Genomic DNA, 20386 nt, shown 5'->3' on the forward strand with positions numbered 1-20386 from the left:
CAATAGGGACCTACTATTGCATTGAGTGGCCTGTAAACTGTGATACTGTGCTGTCAATATGGTTCGGTGAACATCAGGCACACGACCTCCTATTTTCCTCTTTCTAGCCCAAAATGCTGTGTAGAAATTCTACGGACTCAGGCAGGTTTGTTTGAGAAACGCCTTATATTTATGAACATAAGTAAATTACATGGCATAAAAAGGTGTAAGTGGTGCTGTTAGACCTGACAAAAACTAATAACTAAAAATGCCTAAATGCAAAAACATCAATGTATAGCACTTCAGGCTTAAACAACATTATATTTGTTTTTACCTAATTGGTTGCATTAATTCTGAATTCTTCTATAATTTTAATTGCATCTGTCGCAACAAGGGTGAGTACACAAAAGTTGCAGCGCCAACCAAATGGCACTGTACCCACGGGCACTCCTCTGAAACTTGGTCTCTACAATTCGTATTTATGTAATCCGTTATTATAAATGTAATCACTCATTGGTAGATCAATGTAATGACTTCTTTAATCCAGTCTTTTGTTTAAATCATTTCTTCAAAATTGTCACATTGTAGATCAATTCCATCAAATTTCAATAGCATATGACAATCGCTCCATCATTTGATATTATCTCAAATTGCCATGTAAGTATCCCTATGCATTTCGGGACCCAGCCCTTCTTCAGGGGATTCACATATAATTTGAAATTCAGAAAGTCTAAGTTTTACTCTTTGGGAATGCTGACTATTCCTACAAGAAGCCCAAGTGTAGGGTGAACATGCTGGTGAAAACGCTGAAAATACATAGTAAGTGAATACGAAGTGACGGTTGTTTTTAAGGTGAACGATGATAAAGAACTCACATGTTGCCGAACATGAAAAACTGTGGGATACATGAAGCTTAAGACTGAGGGTGAAGCATAACCAAGGAGTGCTCTACGGTTGATGGATAGATACAGATGTGAAAAAAAACAAGTGCTCGTTGGGATATAGTATGAGAGATTGAAATGATAGTAGTCCAGCCGACGTGTGTGTGATGTGAGTCAAGGATCGTGATCACGACAATACCACTTAAGAAATAGGAATAAACGGGGTACTGTGAATCTTACCGCATAGATTGTTGAGATGGCGTGTCAAGATTTCCTCATAAGAATGTTGTTGGTAACGCGAAGCTCCGATACGGGTCTGTCGAAGTTCGTCAGAGTAATCGCGTGTATGGCTAAGAAAAATCAAAGATGGACTTATGTGTAGCGGCCATCTTGAAATGGTGACAGGATGGTAATGAGACTCAAAGATGGACCCGGCCGTGTGTGTGAGTGTCGAGTCAAAACTCGAAGATGGACTAACTATTTGGCAGCCATCTTGAGATAATAATATTAGAGACGTATCTGAATGATTACAAATCGGAAAAACGGTGACGAATAGTCATTAAAATGTTGAGAAAAACAAATAAAGAGACCCACGATTAAATTAGGGGGAAATGTTGTTGAAGAAATTGATGAAATGATCCATATCAGCTGGTTTCACAAGGGACAGTCCAAATACCTAATGCAACTGTGTATACACATATAAATGTAAAATAAAACAAGGTAAATGAAAATAAAGCTAGCTGTGAACACAGTCAAAAAGAGGATGTATAAAGTGCAAGCATTAATAAATTAAAACTGAGTATGTAAATATAACAAGATAACTACATGAATGTCAACCACTGAAATATGAATAGAAAATGAAAATGAAATCGTTCATCCTACATATGGTTTACGGTTAATGTTACTTTAAAGAAAACAGCTGTATTCAATCCCGTCATTTAAACCTTTAGGCTGGCAAGTATCCGGTCTTTTTATCCAAATCAGTTCGCGTTGTAGTAGTCTCTTCCTGTTGTCTACACCCTATTTAAGAAGGACAATCTCCAATACAAAAAATCTAATTTGGCTGATGATGTGATTATTGTTGACAAAGTGTGCAGCGAACGGAGCTTTCATAATCTTGTTCCTGATGGTGCTCTTATGTTCTGTTAGACGGACCTATATTTTTCTTTCAGTCTTCCCTATATAGGGTAATCCGGAGGGGCATTTTAAGAGGTATACCAAATTCTTTGAATCACATGTAGCATTGGTGAATAGTTTCAATACTTTCCCTGAGGATGGGTGATTCAATGTGTTGCCCTGGATAATACTGTGACAATGACTGCAATTATGACATGGTCTAGTGCCAGTGAATTTGGTACCTGGTGTTATTGGTGTACTTTCCAATAAGTCTTTAATGTTTTTAGATCTTTGAAACGCAAAAAGTGGAACATGATTGAAGATTCCATTAAAGTCGGTTTCAGTTTGTATAATTTGCCAATTTTTCATGATGATTTTTTCAATTTGCAAGCTTTTAGTTGAAAATTTTGAAACAAAAACAGGTCTATCAGTGGATTTCTGTCTTGTGTGGATAGACAATACATCTTGGCGTCTAAGGTTGCCTACTCGTTGTTTTGCTGAATCCAGAATTTGGCTTGAGTACTTTCCGTCTTTAAACCTTGATAGAATCATCTGTTCATTGTTGATGTATGTGTGTGGTTGAGAGCAAATTCTTTTGACCCTAAGCAGTTGCGAATATGGTAGATGTTTTTTCAGTGAAAAAGGATGGCAACTGTCAAAATGTAGTGTGTTGTTTCTGTCCGTGGTTTTAATGTATAGGTCCGTTTGCAGTTTGTTGTCTTGATATTTGACTAGTACATCCAAAAAAAGTATACTCTGAGAGCTCATTTAGTGTGTGAATTTGATATGATCATCGATGTCATTAATGTAAGTGACGAACTCTGAGATTTCATCTGTAGTTCCGAACCCATATGAGAAAGATGTCGTCTATGTATCTCCAAATTTTTTGTATTTTGTTAGACCATCTTGGGTTGTTCAAAATGTGATCGAGTTCCAGTCTGTGCATAAATAGATTAGCATAGCTGGGGGCTGCACAATTTCCCATTGATGTACCAACCAATTGTTGATAATACACTCCATCATATAAGAAATAACTATGGTACAAGGTGTACTGTATTAATTCCAGTAACAGGACTTTTAGTTCCTGTTTGATTGAATGTTGCAGGAGAAATGATTCAAACGCTTCTAAGCCCCTGTTGTGTGGAATTGACGTGTATAAAGCACACACGTCAATGGTACATAGTATGATATTAGCATCAGGATCAAGTGAAGTTTGGTCAGAAAATCAGTCGTATCGCGCAAATATGTAGACATTTCCTTCACCAATGGCTGTCGATACATATCAATATATTTTCCTGTGGGTTCGTGAATGGAGCCTCTGGTAGATACTATTGGCCGGAAGGGTGGTCTACTGAGATCTTTATGAATCTTCGGGAGCATATGAAAACTCTGACTTTTAGGATTTGATTGGATCAAGTATTTTTTATCTTTCTCAGTGATAGTTCCCATAGTACACGCTTTTTCAAGAATACTTCTCAGTATATCTAAAAACACTTCAGTTGGATCTTGGATCAATTTCATGTATAGGTCTGGATCGAATATGTGGGCAGTTACACTTTCCTGATAGAACTGTGAGTCCATAATTACCAGCGCACCGCCTTTATCTGCTTTACAACATGTGATATCTTTGTTATTGATGATTTGACTGGTGGCTTGTTTTTGTTTGATGTTGAAGTTACTGTGTTTGGAGTTTGGTTTTTTGTGTAAGTCTCTGATTGCATTAATAGTGATGGTTTCATAAGAATCCAAGATTTTGTGGCTGATTGGTGCGTTGAAGCTACTTTTCATTTTCAGACTCATGCATGTGTCTTCTGAACCGGAGTATGTTTGTGTTATGACATTAGAGAAATAGTGCCTTAGTCTCAGGCTTCTCATGAACTTGTATACACTTATCTCAGTTTCCAATTCATTTGAATGATAGGTTGGTATGAAAGAGATTCCACGTTGTAGTGTGGTCAACTGCGTGTTGGTTATGGTTATTTTGGAAATGTTAATCACTAATTTTTTTGCTCCTTGTTGACTGTGCTATGGGAGTCGTGGATTCTCTTGTGTCTACAGCATCTCCTGGTTCGATGATTGTGGGTGGGCCCTTGTCTAAAAAAGGACCTCCAGTTATATCTTTTTCAGTTGATCTCATGGCTTCTGTTGTTCTGGAAGTTTGCGCGGGTCTCTGGAACCTTCCAGTTTCTGGACCACCTCGTTGGGATGAGCTTTCTGATGTAGAACTGCCATCATCTGATGACTGATTGAAAGGTGTATGTTGTCTCTGTTGGGCGTAAACCTCCGCCCAACTATAAACCTCTCCCAGTTTGTAATCCATGGTCTCGCGTTTGTATTTGAGTATCTTCCTGTCACTGATTTCCTTCGTATATTTATCCAGTTGTATGTTGATATCATTGAGTGCTTTATCTAGCTCGTCTTTGGTTAGATTACTATCTAGATTTTGATGTAACTGTTTAATTTATTTTTCCAAATCTTCAATCATTTTTGCAAGTTCCTCCACAATTAGAAGGATTAGGTCAAGGGAGCAGCGGTTTAATATAGCGTACCAACGCTCAGTAAATTTGGGGTTGTTCCGGCAGAGTGTAGGTTTTAACGCGATTCGTAATCCCCTTGGCATCCGTTGTTCTTTATGATACCTTATTAAAGTGCCAGCGTGCAGGCGCTGGTTAATAACACGTTTAGATGTATAGAGCAGCTGTTTTAGCATACTTGGAGTGGAGAAGGTGCTGGTTGTGGAAGGGTCAACTTCTTGAAAAAGTGAGTAAATCCGACTTGTTTCTTCGCTGGAAAATCCGAATGTGTCTGCTCGGTTTGTGGTAATGTTGGCTATTTCTTCATAAGACATCTTTGCGGTGGGTGCTCACACTGGTTGGTCAATGGAAACTCAATTAGAAATTGTATGGATGTGTGGCACACCATGGGTGAGGTCATCAGCATTGCAGGTGTTGTGTGAGCAATGGTTTCCCCCAATGAACATTTTATTTTTAATGTTGACTCCGAATAATCATAGGTCCTCCTGCCCTCTGGTGGATCACCAGGAAAAAATTGCAGTTATGAATTGGCCTGGGCAAGAATTTTAATTCAGCCAGCGAATCAGAGGAATTTGATAATTTCTTGTTACTCTTGTAACACGGAATTACTGATACATTCTGCTGCTCTGCTGGTGTAATTAATCTGCAGTGGTTGGTTTCTAAACTTTAATCTGTAGTGGTTTTTAAACATAACGGAACTGCTTCCTTTTTTGACCCTATTTAGAAACCACTGCAGTGCATACTCCTTGACGTCCTCATACTCTGTAGTTATTACTGCAGAGTATCTAAGGACGCCGAGGGATATGCACTGCAGAGTGATATGCACTGGGTTCTAAAGTTTGAAACTACTGCATTCCACTTGGCACTGGCGTTTTACATATTCTGAAGTTAATAAAAGTTAAACACTGCAGAGAATGCAGGACGCAGGGTGGTATATGACAGTGCTATTTTCATAGTGCAATATGCTTCCTTGCATCAGTTTTTGGATTCAAGGGTGGATTTTGCACTAGGAAAATAGCGCCAAATTCCTACTGCGTCCCGTTGCACTGCTGAACTGATTTGCACAAAAGCACACTTCCCGGAGCAAGATCTTCCTTTCTGTCAATTGTTTTCTGGAAAAATGAACTGGGGAAAACACGTCCCCCCCTCCCTCTTTCTAACTAGCTGCCACTGGGATATGTATTTGTGTGTGTGTGTGTATGTAAATATATGTGTGTGTGTATATATGTATGTGTGTATATATGTGTGTATATATATATGTGTGTGGGGGTTCGCCTCGTCTCTATTGGAAACTAATTCCTGGTGGTGTGAGACGAGTACAAGGAATATATATATATATATATATATATATATATATATATATATATATATATATATATATATATATATATATATATATATATATGCATGTTTATGTGTGCGTGTATATGTGTGAATATATATATATATATATATATATATATATATATATATGTGTGTGTGTATAAATATTTTTATATATATATGTAGCAATCCGTAGCTTAGCTTCAGCAGCTCATTCGGCGCCACTCCTCAGCAAACACAGACAAGGACCAAGTAATAGATGCTAATTATAATTTTTTTGTGCTGTTCTACCGCCATAACGTTTCAGCTCCTGAGAGCCTTGATCACATGACAACGTGAGTAAATGAAACCACCATTTTTAAAGTGACTGTGCATTGTATAAAAGCGATCATGTCATAAAATGAATGGTAGACATTGAAGAAATACTAAAATTTGCCCTGTGGCAGTAAAAATAGTCATGTAAAACAATATAAATGTACACATAGCCAAAGAAGGGGAAAACAAAACTTGCAGCATTGGAATTGCCTGGAATAATATACAAAAATGTCCTAAATGTGTGCAAATTTGTGCATTTGTGCAAAATATCGCTGTATACACCATTAGACTAGGAGGTTTGTAAAGTACATAGTAAAATCCACATTGTAAAATGACATCTCCTAGTAATACTAACTAATGGTGCCTATTTAATATCAGCATACATCCTGGGTTAAATCCATGATGCAGGTACATAGGGAGATAAAACCAGACAGTAAAATACATCCTAGTCTTATATCTGGCGCGCCTCAATCTGCACAGTATAAGAAATAGTTACCCCTTATACCAGCTATTGCCAACTGCTAATTACCGTATAGTATACATATTAAATTGCCTAAGGTTCAGTATAGAACATCAGAAAAAAATCCTGGGATAAATCCTTACAGTATAATACGTTACTGTCTTCCAGTACAAAAAATCTCTCTCCGTGATCTTTATCCTTCAATAATGTGCAAAAAAAGTGCAAGTGTTAAAGTGCATAATGTTACATTAAAATCAGCTATATGCATACGGGAAACTAAAAACTTTCATTGGGATGGACTGAGTCCAGTCACACCCCTCCAACAGCTCTGGAGTTCCTAATTACCCATGATGTACTGTAAACAGTAAAGAATCAATATTAGTACGATTTAAAATAAATCACTGTGTATAAATAGATTAAGAGTTCAAAAAAACTCAAAAACTTAAGCAAGACTCAGTTCCAATGAATGGTAAGGAAAACAGGGTGGCTAATTATAGCCTGCAGCTATTTATTTCCCACCTTTGGGAAGGCCAGGACTATGGGCTGCATATACTGACTTGTATGGGGGACTCCTCTGTACATTACCCAAAATTGATATAAATAAAGGATGGCATATTAGGAAATATATAGTTAAGACAATAAATAATTATCAAATAGTTAAGACCACATTAAGATCTCTCCTGCTAAGATAAAAAAAAATCACTGTATTTCCTAAACAGAGGAATCCTATCTAAATTTAATACAGACTAGTGTGTGAGTCCTCAGTAAGATTGAGGCCCCCTGGCTGCTTGGTGTCTAGTTGTAGAATGTATTTTGTTTCCAGTTTACGCAATTTGGATTCCCTGCTGCCACCTCGTCTACTTGCAATGACTGCATCAATTACATAAAATTTGAGTCCTTTACTGTCACTATGGTGAAAGTCCCTGAAGTGCCTGGCTACAGGATAGGTTTTATCTTGATTCACTATAGCCCTTAGATGCTGCAGAATGCATTTATGCACTGCGTTTTTTGTTCTTCCAACGTATCTAAGTTGGTAGGGACATTAAAGGACATAGATGGCAAATTCAGTTTTACAAGTAAGCACCTTATTTATCCGGTGCTCCTTGTTACTAAAGCCATCTGTGAATGTTTTCTTATTTATGCCATGAGTGCAGGATGTACACGTTTTACATTTAAATAAACCACTGTTGGTTTAGAGCCAGGTTGTTTTTTCAATAACCTCTGGGCTGGTATTGACCAATCGGTCCCTCATAGAGGGAGCCCGGCTGAATGTAATGGAGGCTCTCCGTGGTAATGACGTACCAATAACAGGATCACTGAGAATTGTAGGCCAATTACGATTGATAATTTGATAAAAACTCCTTGTGTTACCTACTGAAACCCGTTATGATTCTGAATGAATTTTTTTGGGCAGGTGGCTGATCACTGTGCTAGCAGGTATAGCGGATGCAGCAGGTACTGCTGTAGTGTTATAATTAACAGGTAGGTCACTTGCATTGACTTAGCTATAGCACTATCTATGACCCGTTCAGTATAGCCCCTCTCAAGGAATCTGTTCTTGCTAGCTTTCTGGGCTAATTCCAGATCCGCTTCGCAGCTGCACACCCTTCTGAGTCGGAGCACCTCTCCGTAAGGGATACTGGTTATCAAATGTGCTGGGTGCGCACTACCTGCGTGTAAAATAGTATTACCTGCAGTGGTCTTTCTGAACAATCTTGTCTCTAATTTGTTGTTACTAATGTATACCTCTGTATCCAAAAAGGAAACACTAGTCTCACTTATAGTTGCAGTAAACCTGAGATTGAACACATTGTCATTAATCATGGATACAAACTCAACAGCTTCCTCCTTGCTCCCTCTTCAAACAACAAACAGATTGTCAATGAAGCGATACCATGCAACCACATTAGCAATAAAGGTTGCCCCATATTTGACTTTGAAGACCTGTTCCTCCCAAGCCCCCATATGCAAGCAGGCGTAGCTCGGGGAGAAACTGGACCCCATTGCTACTCCTTGCAACTGACGATAGAGGAGATTAATATACATGAAAATATTATTTTTAAAGACAAAATTTAAGCATTTTTTCTAACATGTTGTTGTGGTCCTTGAATTACGTTGTTCGACAGGATAGATAAAAGTCTAAAGCAGCAACCCCATTAGAGTGTATAATGCTCTTATAGAGTGCTGTCACGTCTAGTGCTAACATCCAATAATCATTCCTCCATGTGATCTTTTGAATTTTAAGCAGGAAGTCCCCAGTGTCCTGGATATACGAGTCCAAAGCTCTGACATGTTCCTGCAGAAAGAAATCAATGTACACTGATGTCCTTTCTAACAACCCACCTCTGGCAGAGATGATCGGTCTGCCGGGTGGGTTTAACAAGTCTTTGTGGACTTTCGGTATAAAATAGATCAAGTGGGTTACTGGATTGACTGTTTTCAAGTACTTGTATTCGTTATCAATCAAGATTTTATTACTCCTCCATTTGGCAAGTTTCTGATAATACTCTTGCTGAGTGGCTTTCATGGTTGCCATATTGACCCTTTCATAATGCTGTCTGTCGTTGAGTTGAAGGTAGGCTTCTTTATCATAGTTTGTTCGTGTTAGAAGCACCATATATGCATATATGTATGGTCACTGGAGTTAAGAAATACGAACACATCTCTCCTGCTCTAGGAGAACTTAAATGGCTCCCAATCGAAATATGCACCAGCTGCAGAACCGCCTGTCTCATACACAAATCCCTGGATACTGGTAAACCGGCATACCTAGCCTCCAAACTCATCAATGCCAATCAGACAAGGAACCTCAGAAGTAACAACAAGCTACTTCTCATTCCTCCAGAAACTCTCAAACAAAAAGCCTTATCACGGTCCTTCACTGGAAACGCGCCCAGGCCCGGACTGGCCGTTGCAGGCACCGGGCAATCCCCCGGTGCGCCGCAAGGGTGGGGGCCGGTGTTGGGTCCCTGGGGGCCGTTTTTGTTACAGGGCCGTTTTTGCAGCCCTGTAACAAAATTGGCCAAAAACCGGCCCTGGCAACGAGCGCGGTCGCACCCCCACCCCTCCCCCGGGGTGAGGGGGCCTGCCGAGCACTTTGCCAGGGCCGGTTTTGGTTCTCAGTCCGGCCCTGAACGCGCCCAAAATTTGGAGCTCCATATCAGGACTAACCCATCCTTTCCTAAATTCATAAGCCATCTCAAAGACTTATTTCTCAACAGAAGGCGTCTGAACAGATAGCTGATGCTCCACATGGAATCTCGCACATTGCAACATACAATTATCTAGATTAGAAGGCCCCCACTTCACCTACCTCCTGTCTCACTCCTTTGTCACCCCTCCCTGAACTAGATTTGTCACAAATCCATATGCTTATTATTATTACTTTCTTTGTTTGAACTGGGTTTTTACTGCTTTTTTTTGTGTTGACTGCATTGCTGGCTTACTTAATGTAAAGCGCTCTGATACCCTCGGGTCTTGCTAGAGCTATATAAAACTCTTTAAATAAAATAAAAAAATACATCCTTAGTGGATGGAAAGGAGCCCTGATTTACCGACCCCCAGAAACCAAAGCCAATTTTGTCGCCCAATTAGTCGACATCCTGGCACCACATATATTAGCCTGTAAAAACTTCCTACTGTTAGGCGATCTGAACCACCACATGGAAAAAAACGATGACCCATATACAATGGAACTAATGAACAGTATCGAGTCCCTGGATTTAAGACTACTCGAATCTGACCATACACACAAAGCGGGTCATACGCTGGACATTGTATGTACCAACTCCCAGGAAACGTATATAAACAAACTAATTCCTGTTTTATGGTCAGACCATGTAATAATCAAATTCACCATTAAAACCAATGAGTCCTTACAGGTTCACCCTAAAGAAAAAAAGCTGAGCCGCCCATGGAAAACGATTAACTTAGAAGTGTTCTCCAAAACCTTTGCTCCTCCGAGAGTAAAGGAGGTCATAGAACTAGATAAGTCGGTCCTAGACTTTGATTCCTCAATCAGTAAGACTCTGGATTTCATAGCTCCCAAACGCCAAATAAATTGCCCGAAAATGAAATCGCCCTGGTTCACTGAGGAATTGAAAACTACTAAACAACATACTAGGAAAGCTGAACGACAATGGCGCAAATCAAAAAACATCGACGACAAATTACACTACAAAATTGCACATAAAGAATATATGAGCAAAATAGCCACCGCTAAGAAAACCTATCTTGGGGAAAAAATTAAAGCAGCCGGTAATTCACAGAAAGAACTCTATTCTATTGTAAAAGATTTTTCAAACACCCTTGCTTGCCAAAAGGCCGTCCAGGAATCTCAGGACTGGGCTGATAAATTAGCTATCTATTTCAAAGACAAAATAAATATAATCCATGAATCATTTCCCACAGAAACAGGCACAATAAGTGAGGTATGCCATGCAGACCTACCTACCATAAACCCTATAAAGCAAAACCTAGCTGATTTTGGAATAATCACTGAGGACGAGGTAGCTGACATACTAAAAAAAGCGAAATCAGGATCTCCCAAAGACCCAACGTCCGCCCAGATTTTAGCAAAACTAGCACCCGCCCTGGCTCCCACACTGACATCTATTTTCAATGCGTCCCTAACACGTGCCACCTTCCCTACTCCCTGGAAAGAAGCCATTGTGAGGCCAATCCTGAAGAAAAATAATGCAGACCCTAAGCAACCGATGAATTATAGCCCCATATCTTTATTACCACTTTTTGGCAAATAAATGGAATCCATTATCAATGCGAAACTGGTCAAATACCTTGAAAGACACACGCTATTGGATTCCTCGCAGTCAGGATTCAGAGCTTCCCGTAGCACAGAGACTACACTGATAGAGGTGGTTGACAACATCCGGCTGGCACTGGACTCCAAACAGTCGGCTATCCTCATCCTGCTAGACCTTTCGGCGGCCTTCGACACCATATCCCACAGAGTCCTATTAAAGCGACTAGCGGAGATAGGTGTCGAAGGCCAAGCCCTAGGTTGGATCCAGAGCTATCTTGCAGGGCATAGCTCTAGGGTCAAATCAGGACCTTTTTCATCAGAGGCGATTAACAACAATAAGGGAGTGCCCTAGGGCTCAATTTTGAGCCCAACCTTGTTTAACGTCTACGTATCACCACTGGCCAGAATAATTAGGGACTTCGGTTTCGACACATTGTCGTATGCCGACGATACTCAAATTCTCATAACCCTCGGCCCTGAGCCATCAGAGACAAAAGTGAGATTCAGGAATTGCATGTTAGAGATAAAGGGCTGGATGACCAATAATTTCCTGATGCTCAATGCAGGCAAATCCGAAATAATGCTTTTCGGCGCGGCCAAATCCATCTGGTCTCAAGAGTGGTGGCCACTGGAACTTGGACCCTGCCCATCCCCAAAAAGCACTGTTCGGAATTTGGGCTTCACCCTTGACGACAAGCTGACCATGGCTCCCCACACAGATAAAGTAGTGCACACCTGCATAGGCCTTATGAGGAGCCTAAGGAAAATATTCAAATGGCTACCCCTGATATACCGTAAACCACTGATACAAGGCCTAATCACTAGCCGCCTTGATTATGGTAACGCACTTCTCGCAGATGCGAATGAAGGCACACTAACTAAACTGCAGACACTCCAAAATTCAGCAGCCAGACTGACTCTCGACCTGCCCCCACGCACTCCTTCTGCCCCGTGCCTGAAGAAACTGCACTGGCTTCCAGTCAGAAAGCGCATAAGGTTCAAGATCTGCTGCCTAGTGCATAAATACTTAAATGGACAAGGCCCCAAATATCTAAAAAACAAACTTCAGGGATATTGCCCGGAAAGAACACTGCGCTCTTCAAACAAAAATCTCCTAAAAATACCAAGAGTTCGCACTGTCAGAAATGGAGATAGGAGTTTCTCGAAGGTGGGCCCCATGGTATGGAACTCCCTGCCTACGGCTTTAAGATCAAACCAGAATCCTAAAATCTTCCGGAGAGAACTTAAAACATTACTATTCAAGGCAACGGCATAATAACCCTTCTTTTTCGCATCCCCCATACCCTCTGTCAGCGCTATGAGACCTAATGGTGAAATGTGCTCTTTATAAAAATAAAATACATACATACATTAGTGTGGTATTCCTCAAACCCTTTTCCTTCACTACTTCTTCTTTGTTGGCATTATGACTCTGTGCACTGCTAACCAGTACCTAATGTGTTTGTGAGCTCTCCTTGCAACATGGTAAATTTGGCTTAAACCTAATAGGCACATTTAATTTACTTTTAAGTCTCTAGTTAGTGGTACTAAATGTACCCAGAGCCTGTAAATTAAATGTGACTACTGGGCCTACAGCAATCATTGAGCCACTTACTGGGCCTCTAAGTAGCCTTTTAAAACATATCTCAGGCCTGGCAGTACAGCCTGTAGTGCATTTGTAAACTGCCATTTCAACCTGAGTAAAGAAACCTTTTGCCAGAGCCTAAACCTTCCTTTTTAATGCAAATAAATCACCCCTAAGGTAGGTCCTAAAACCTAACAGGACTTGGCGAATTGTATTTAAAAAGTTGTCTTGGCAGTGAAAAACTCCTAAAGTTGTTTTTCACTGTTGTAAGTCCTATCCTTCCCATTGACTAACACTGACTTACTACATTTAATAAGTGATAACTTGGGATTGGGAGCAGATAGAAATATGCTATTTACACCCAAATAAAATGTAATTTAAAATCCTATTTAATGGTAAAGTCAGAATTTATGTCACAATTCTGAAAATGCCACTTTGAGAAAGTTGGCATTTTCTTCTCCTATCATTTGTGCCTTCTGCCTGTGTCATAGGTCACATGACTGTGAATGGCTCTTCTGTTAGGGTTTGTGTATTCCTCCCAGAATGTGAAACAAAGGGGACCATGTGTGGGCAGGATGGGTCATCCTGTCAGGATGGCTGGGGGAAGAGCTGTGCACTTCAAAGGCTTATCTCCAGCTCAGCTCACACAAAGGAATCTGACACCAGGCCTGGCCTGTCTTGTCACACCAGATTTCTTGGAGCCTCCTTGACAAGGGTAGGGAAGAACTTTCCAGAACCAGGTGTGGGTTAGTGTAGGGAAGCCCCTACCTGGACCGGCAGCGTGGGGGGTAGGATCACTGCGCTCGGACTTCTAAGCAACTGACACTACTTTTGAGTGTCTACACGTGCCGGTACTGATGGCAGACAACCGTGACCCTAAATGGGTTGTGTCTCTATGATCTACAAGGTACCACTTTTTAAGGTGCTGTATTGGTGGTCACCCACACTCCCCTTTTCCTGGTTGACCACTACCAAAAAGTGTAGGTAGATCTAATTGGTCCTGATGAATTGCCATCTAATAAGTTAAATAGGCAAGAAACATGTTGACCTTTATTCTCACGACAAGTGCATAGTCTCCATATCCTTAAATGTAGCTATGGCCCCTTGTTCCATTTTTTATTTAGGGTAGGGGCCACATTCATTAAAATTGTTTTGAGTGGACCTCCACCCAGGCTGCATTACAGCCTGGGTGGAGAACATTCCCAGGCTCCCACTGCTTGTCTGAGCACCAAACCATGGCGCTCAGACCAATCACAACGCTCCATTGCAGTGTTGTGATTGGCAGTGGGGAGCCCGGGAGCCCGGGTGCCTTCTGCTGCCGGACTCGAGATGAAGAGGATGGAGGAAAGGCGGCAGCCAGCTGGTGATCAAGAGGGCGGAGGAGAGGCGGCTGCCGGCGGGCCTGCCGTAGCCTGGTAAGTGTGTTTTTAAAAAGAAAATCTTTTTCATTCACACCCCTCACTGCCTCACCACTCCCGTCCGGTGGCAGCATCTACTGCCAGGCGGATCTAGCTTGTAGCTTGCTCCGTCGACAACTCGTGGACAACCACGTTTTTTCTATTTCCTCCATAAAAGTGTCCAACTCCAAAGTTAAACTTACCATCTGGATGAACCTGGCCCCTCTATCCGACTGGCTATCCACCGCAGTTGCCTTAGCGTTTGACTTTGACTCAGTGTAACGCGACCATAAAATCGTGGTTGGCTCTTTGTGAACTATTTTTGATTCAAACTTTAAAAATCCATATTGCTGGTTCTACTTATTGGATTATTGTTGTTTTGGTATCATTTTATTTATTAAAATGTGTTGTATTTTTCAAAATTAGTTTGGGATTTATCTTGTGTTGTGTTTTCACTTTATTGCTGCATAAATATTTACAAACTATCTCAAAGTTAAGTCTGACTGATTTGTGGCAAGCTACCATAGGGTTTAGGATAGTTTTAACTGGTGACTTTAGGTGTTCACTCTTATATAGATTGTGATTATTATTTGAGGTGGGTCCTCACTGCCCTCAACTAATGCTCCAAGTTCTCAAAATGTATAGGAAAACTCGGCTTCATAGCATGAGGAACTGAAATAAAGTAACATAAATTCATAATCATCTGCCTGCCAATTTCTAAAAAACGTATGGTGCCTAGAGTGTTGTGAATTTGACTTTTATAATTTAAGGAATCACTTTGGAATATAGATGCCACTTCTTTTAGGCACCTAATTGCCGGACTAATCTTTGGACTATCCCATCATATTTCTATATTTACTATGATGTATATTAAAACTAAAAAGCGTTGCTAAACCTGTTCTAAATGCACCCTCCTGCTAGGAAGCGCCTGTATTGTTCTACTAAAATTATATGAGATGGTTATTTTTTAAATTCTAAATTATTGTTCTTTTTGCAGCATACGCTCGTTATATTTATTTTAAAAAATCATAGCACCAGCTTGCCAGGGCCAGACCTGTTGACTTTGGCAATGTTTTTTTCTTCCTTGTTTGCTTGTAGTTCTCTCTGTTGCTTCCATGTCCTCAATAAAAATTATGTGGTAAAATGATGTGAAGAAAGGCTTTGACGAAATCCAGAACCAAATAACTCATCTAGGGGCATATGTATCAAGCCCTTTTCCTGTTCGCAAACAGGCTGATTCTCAGAATCAGTCCGTTTGCAAACAGGAAAAGGCCTTTTGGGATGTATCATCCCAAAAGGGCATCGCAAATTAGAGAATCGCATAATTTGTGATTCTCTATTTTGTAATTGCATTTAAGGAATCGCAAATTACGATTCCTTAAATGCAATGTAGGAAGCGCAGAAAAAGTGCGATTTGGCCTTAAGGAATCGCAAATTACCACCAACTTCAAGTTGGTGGTAATTTGCGATTTCTTTAAAAATTCACTTTTTTGCATTTTTCAAACTGCCATGTGGCGCACATACATGCCCTTAGGGCATGTATATGTGCCACATGTGCACAGATACATATTTCAGGGGTGCAATAGGGTGTCCTTTTGACACTCTGGTACCCTTGAAATTGCATTCTCAATTTGCGATTTTCTAGTTGCGAATCGCAAATTGAGAATGTCTTCCCATTCATTCCTATGGGCCGCCTAGCCCATAGGAATGAATGGGAAGGAATTCCTTATTTGCAAATCTCTATTTGCGAATCGCAAATAAGGAATATGTAGGATTTGCAAATTGTTCAGCAAATCCTGCATACATTGCATTTTGCGATTCTCTAATTGCGATTAGCTAAAAATCGCAATTTGAGAATCGCAAAAATCGTTTTTGATCCATATCCACCCTGGTTCCAAGTCCAGGCTGACTTGCCATTGTATTTTATCCGAAGATGCTCCATAAAACCAAAAACAAGCTTTTGGAAAAAAATGAATTTTTTATTACTGAATAGAACCAAGAAAGATCCATAATTGTTAAAAAGATAATTTTAGTCTGTAAAATTAGCATGCAGAGGAAGCAAACATATTTCACAGGGAATTTCTCTACAGGCAGAAGAAATTGTACACTAATCTAGTTTTACTTCCAACTGCGACACCATTAGAATGAATGAAAAATTGTTTAAAAAGCAACTAGCGTCAACAGAAAGTGAGTGTCTGCTTCTGTTTCAGGTGCTAAGCCCGCGCCCGGGATCTGCTTTGAAAGGGTAAACTCTGCAGGGGATCCTTATGGCAACTGTGGCAAAAACTCCGCCGGCTCCTTCGCAAAATGTGAAAGCAGGTGGGGCGCCTTTTGCAAAATATATGTTCAACAGTTTGTGGCGCTATTGTCGGTTTGTCAAAAACATTTTTTGTCCTTTTTAGAGATGCTAAATGTGGAAAAATACAGTGCCAAGGAGGAGCAAGTCGACCTGTAATTGGCACCAACGCCGTTTCCATAGAAACAAATATCCCCTTGCAGGAAGGAGGGCGGATTCTTTGTCGTGGCACACATGTGTACCTAGGGGATGACATGCCCGACCCCGGGCTCGTCTTGGCTGGCACAAAGTGTGAAGATGGAAAAGTAAGGCTTGGTACCCATGGATAAAAGAGTGGAGAAGGCATATGTAAACTGCTTGTTTTAAATTGTCATTTTATCAACGTTTTCCAGTCTCTTGTTTCCCTTTAGCATGTTATCTATTTGTACATGTAGAGCAGCAGTCTGTGTGCACTAATTACTCCAAGCTTCCCTCTGGCACAGACTTCCCAGAGGTGGCTCCTGACCCACTGTAATCTGCCCATGTGGCATGCACTTGCGCTAATATGCTGTTACTGCAAAGACCGAAATAAAGATTTAACTCCATGTTTGCCCACACTCTGTGGATTGTGAATTATAAAAAAACACTGGCTTGGCTTCTTAGGAAATATCTTATCATATAGCAATGCATTTAGACAGCAGGGAGAATGCAGCTTGCGTTGGTGCGAATAATCCAGTTTGCGTTGGTGCGAATAATCCAGTTGTGCTTAGTGATGATGACATCAGAGCCCCTCTAAATATGAACTAAATATGCATCCTGCCATTTCGTTCTCGTGTGGTTGTTAGAGTCCCATCCCTCGAGGAAATTCGACTCTGGTGAGGAGTCCCTGATGATTACGGAATTACTTTATCCCTGGCTGCTGCTAATTGTTCTCATCTCTGCATGTAAGGGACTTAAAATAAACCTTGATCTTTAGAATAATAGAACAGCCACCTGAGTTGTTGATTGAGACCTTGTTGAAGGTAACCATTGGTTTCCTATGTTGTTTGTATGCAGTGCACATTAAATAGCGGCGTTTTTCGTTTTATCATTGAAAACATGATTTCACGTTCCTCTCAGTTGTTGGCTGCAAAGCATGCGTTGGGTGAAGTTAACTTGCTAAAATGATGATGTAGTATCAACGATAAAACACACGTTCAAAACGGAAAGATCCAACATTATTGGGGGTGAGAGGTTGGGATTTTGTGGGGCGTCAGGGTGAGTGTGAACATGATGAAAACATGAAGCAATTTAAATCCAATCCAGCCACAGGTCAAACTTAAAAATATATATTTCTTCCTTAGTTAGTAACTCTACCTTATCATTAATAAAAAAAAGTGCTAAATGCAAGGTGCTAGAAAGATTATGGTGCATAGTTAAGTAAGACGAGTTTCAGCTGCTATTCCCCCCCCCCTCCCCCCTTTCCCGGCTTTTGAGAAAGGAAAAGTAGGGACTACACTTTAGATCTCAGATCGTACTACTATAAGGAAGAGCTGGATGGTTGTCATTGCTTATGCTGCATATGCCCCATCCTGCTAGGTTGGAGAGGAGCCCAAGTTCATTGCAGACCCCATATGCAAGACACTCAAAGGCAGTTTGAGGGCAATCGAGATAGATCTTTAGCTTGCTCATATCATTGAACAGAAGACACTGGATTCACAAACCTAGTCGGATCTATAGACCCATCAGAACAATCCACAGGAACAGTGGCTCACAGGAAGGAAACTGCCCCGTTTTGCCACTAGGATTGATTGCAGGTGATTCCTGAGCTGGAAAAAATGGAGTAGTGTAACCTAGTATGGTAAGTGATCTGAAGTCTTTCTCTCCTAAGTTCAAGAGCTTCTTCTCCGCAGATGGATGTGCTGAAGCTGCTACGTCTCCTAGTGACTTGAGGGAAATCCTGGGATTAAGCCAAAAAACTTACCAATCATATAAGAAGAGGTCTTATTGCCCGTCTCCCTGAAGGGAAAAGGAAATTTAGCTATTCTTCTTCCATACTCTCCCACATGCAGGGAACTTGTGCATGGTTGAGAAGGGTATCACCGAATAATTGATCATCCGGTTATGCCTGGAGACCCTGGGTCACCATGCAGGAACCATCCAGAACCCCTACACTAGACTTTGTAATATAATCTGTCATCATGAGGAAACTGAGAATTATTTACCAACGATAACAGCTCCTGAAGCTGTCACTGAACTACTTTTGTCAGGCCTATCAGTCACCTCTATGTCATTGAGTAATATGATCCTCTTGTGGCAATTGCTGGTGTTCACTCCTTTGAGGAGATGGATGCTGTGGTCCCCCACTACCTAGTAGTTAGGGCATTTTACTTTTTGATGAGCCTGGCAACATAAACAACTGTATGGCAAGCACATGCGGGAGAGGTTGTGGTGAACATCTAGTGGTCTAACCCTATTTTTCGTTGGCTTCCCCCACTCTCGTTCCCCGTTTTTGGTTTGCATCTAGGACAATGTGACTCCCCACATGCAGAATCTGATCCCCTAAGAATGTTGCACCTAACAGTGGTGTTTGGCACAGAGGGAGTGGAGTGTTTTTGGTGCCAGGTTTGTTTCATTCTCATTATATTTTATTCTATTCTTAAATAATGCTTTTGGTTTCATTTGATGTTGGGTGGGTTAGTTGGATGTCTTGCCTCGGGGTGGGTGCCTGTTCATCTGTGTTATTGTTACTAGTGGCAACTAGTTGCTAATATCACAACCCATCTACAATTCTGTGAAGATGACAGGAATAATACATTTTACAGGCCTGGAATATAAGGGCCTAGTTGGACCAACCAAAACAAACAATGTTAGTATTTTTTAAGTGCACTGAAACTCATTTTGTTTCTCTCCAGTAGCAGAACAGGAACAGTGGGGGCCAGATTGGCGAAACAATGGAAACAGGAGCGCCATCACACAACCTTTCTTCATATTTATTTTTAGAGTTTTTTATAGCGCGAACCAGACCCAAGATAGGGTAACAGAGTGCTTTACAAAGTGAGCAGGGAAATAAAAGCACATTTGTTAACAACAACACAGATGAAACAACAAAGCAAATAAGTGACAACAAGGACATAGTAAAGTTCGGGGGATACAGGCAGAGTAGAGAACAGCTCTGCGATAGGGAGTCAAATCGGGCTTGAAAAAGTCTTATCTTCGATATAGCGGCTGAAGCTGGCTTAGAATTTGTGCGGATTCTAAGGTAGGAGTTTGCTCATTAGGAATGATTTTGCTTCCTTTTTGAACCTGTTGGAGGTTTTAGTATTGTTGAACCTTGCGGGTGTCAGGAGTAGGTTATCTGTGTTCCTAGAATGTCTGTTTCCTCCAGATAGAGTACGTTTTTGGGCTAGGAACTGCAGGGTATTGTGGTGTAACGCCTAATGAGTAATACAAGCAATCTTAAAGTGAATACGGGCTTCATAGGGTAGCCAGTTGAGTGCCTTCAGGTGTGGTGACATGTAGTCGAATTTCCTTGATCCTGTAATGAGTCTAGCTGCAGCGATGAGACAGGCTTTTAGAGGTGCGGTAGAGGTTTTGGGAAGCCCAGAGAGGGTGGAGCAATCGTACTCCAGCCTTGAGATGACTAAGGTCAGAACTGCAGTTTTGAGGTCAGGGATCTTGATAAATGGCTTCCTTTATCTTAGATATTTGAGGTGAAAGCGGGCATTTTTAACCATCAAGTTAATGTGAGCTTGCATGTTGAGATTCTTATCCATAGTG

The 20386-nt window shown here is 40.9% G+C and overlaps 1 protein-coding gene across 1 annotated transcript in view; it reads left to right on the forward strand.

The window, feature by feature from the left end:
* The first annotated feature begins 4896 nt into the window (after positions 1-4896).
* The window catches only part of ADAM12 (ADAM metallopeptidase domain 12), a 364066-nt gene continuing 348576 nt past the window's right edge, over positions 4897-20386 (forward strand). The window contains exons 1-3 of the mRNA XM_086919547.1: positions 4897-4900; positions 16563-16671; positions 16755-16953. Of these exons, the coding sequence (XP_086775673.1) occupies positions 4897-4900; positions 16563-16671; positions 16755-16953 (312 nt within the window). The remainder of the gene's footprint in view (positions 4901-16562; positions 16672-16754; positions 16954-20386) is intronic.

This window comes from Lissotriton vulgaris, chromosome 5, assembly GCF_964263255.1.
Source record: "Lissotriton vulgaris chromosome 5, aLisVul1.2, whole genome shotgun sequence".
NCBI classification, from domain to species: domain Eukaryota; kingdom Metazoa; phylum Chordata; class Amphibia; order Caudata; family Salamandridae; genus Lissotriton; species Lissotriton vulgaris.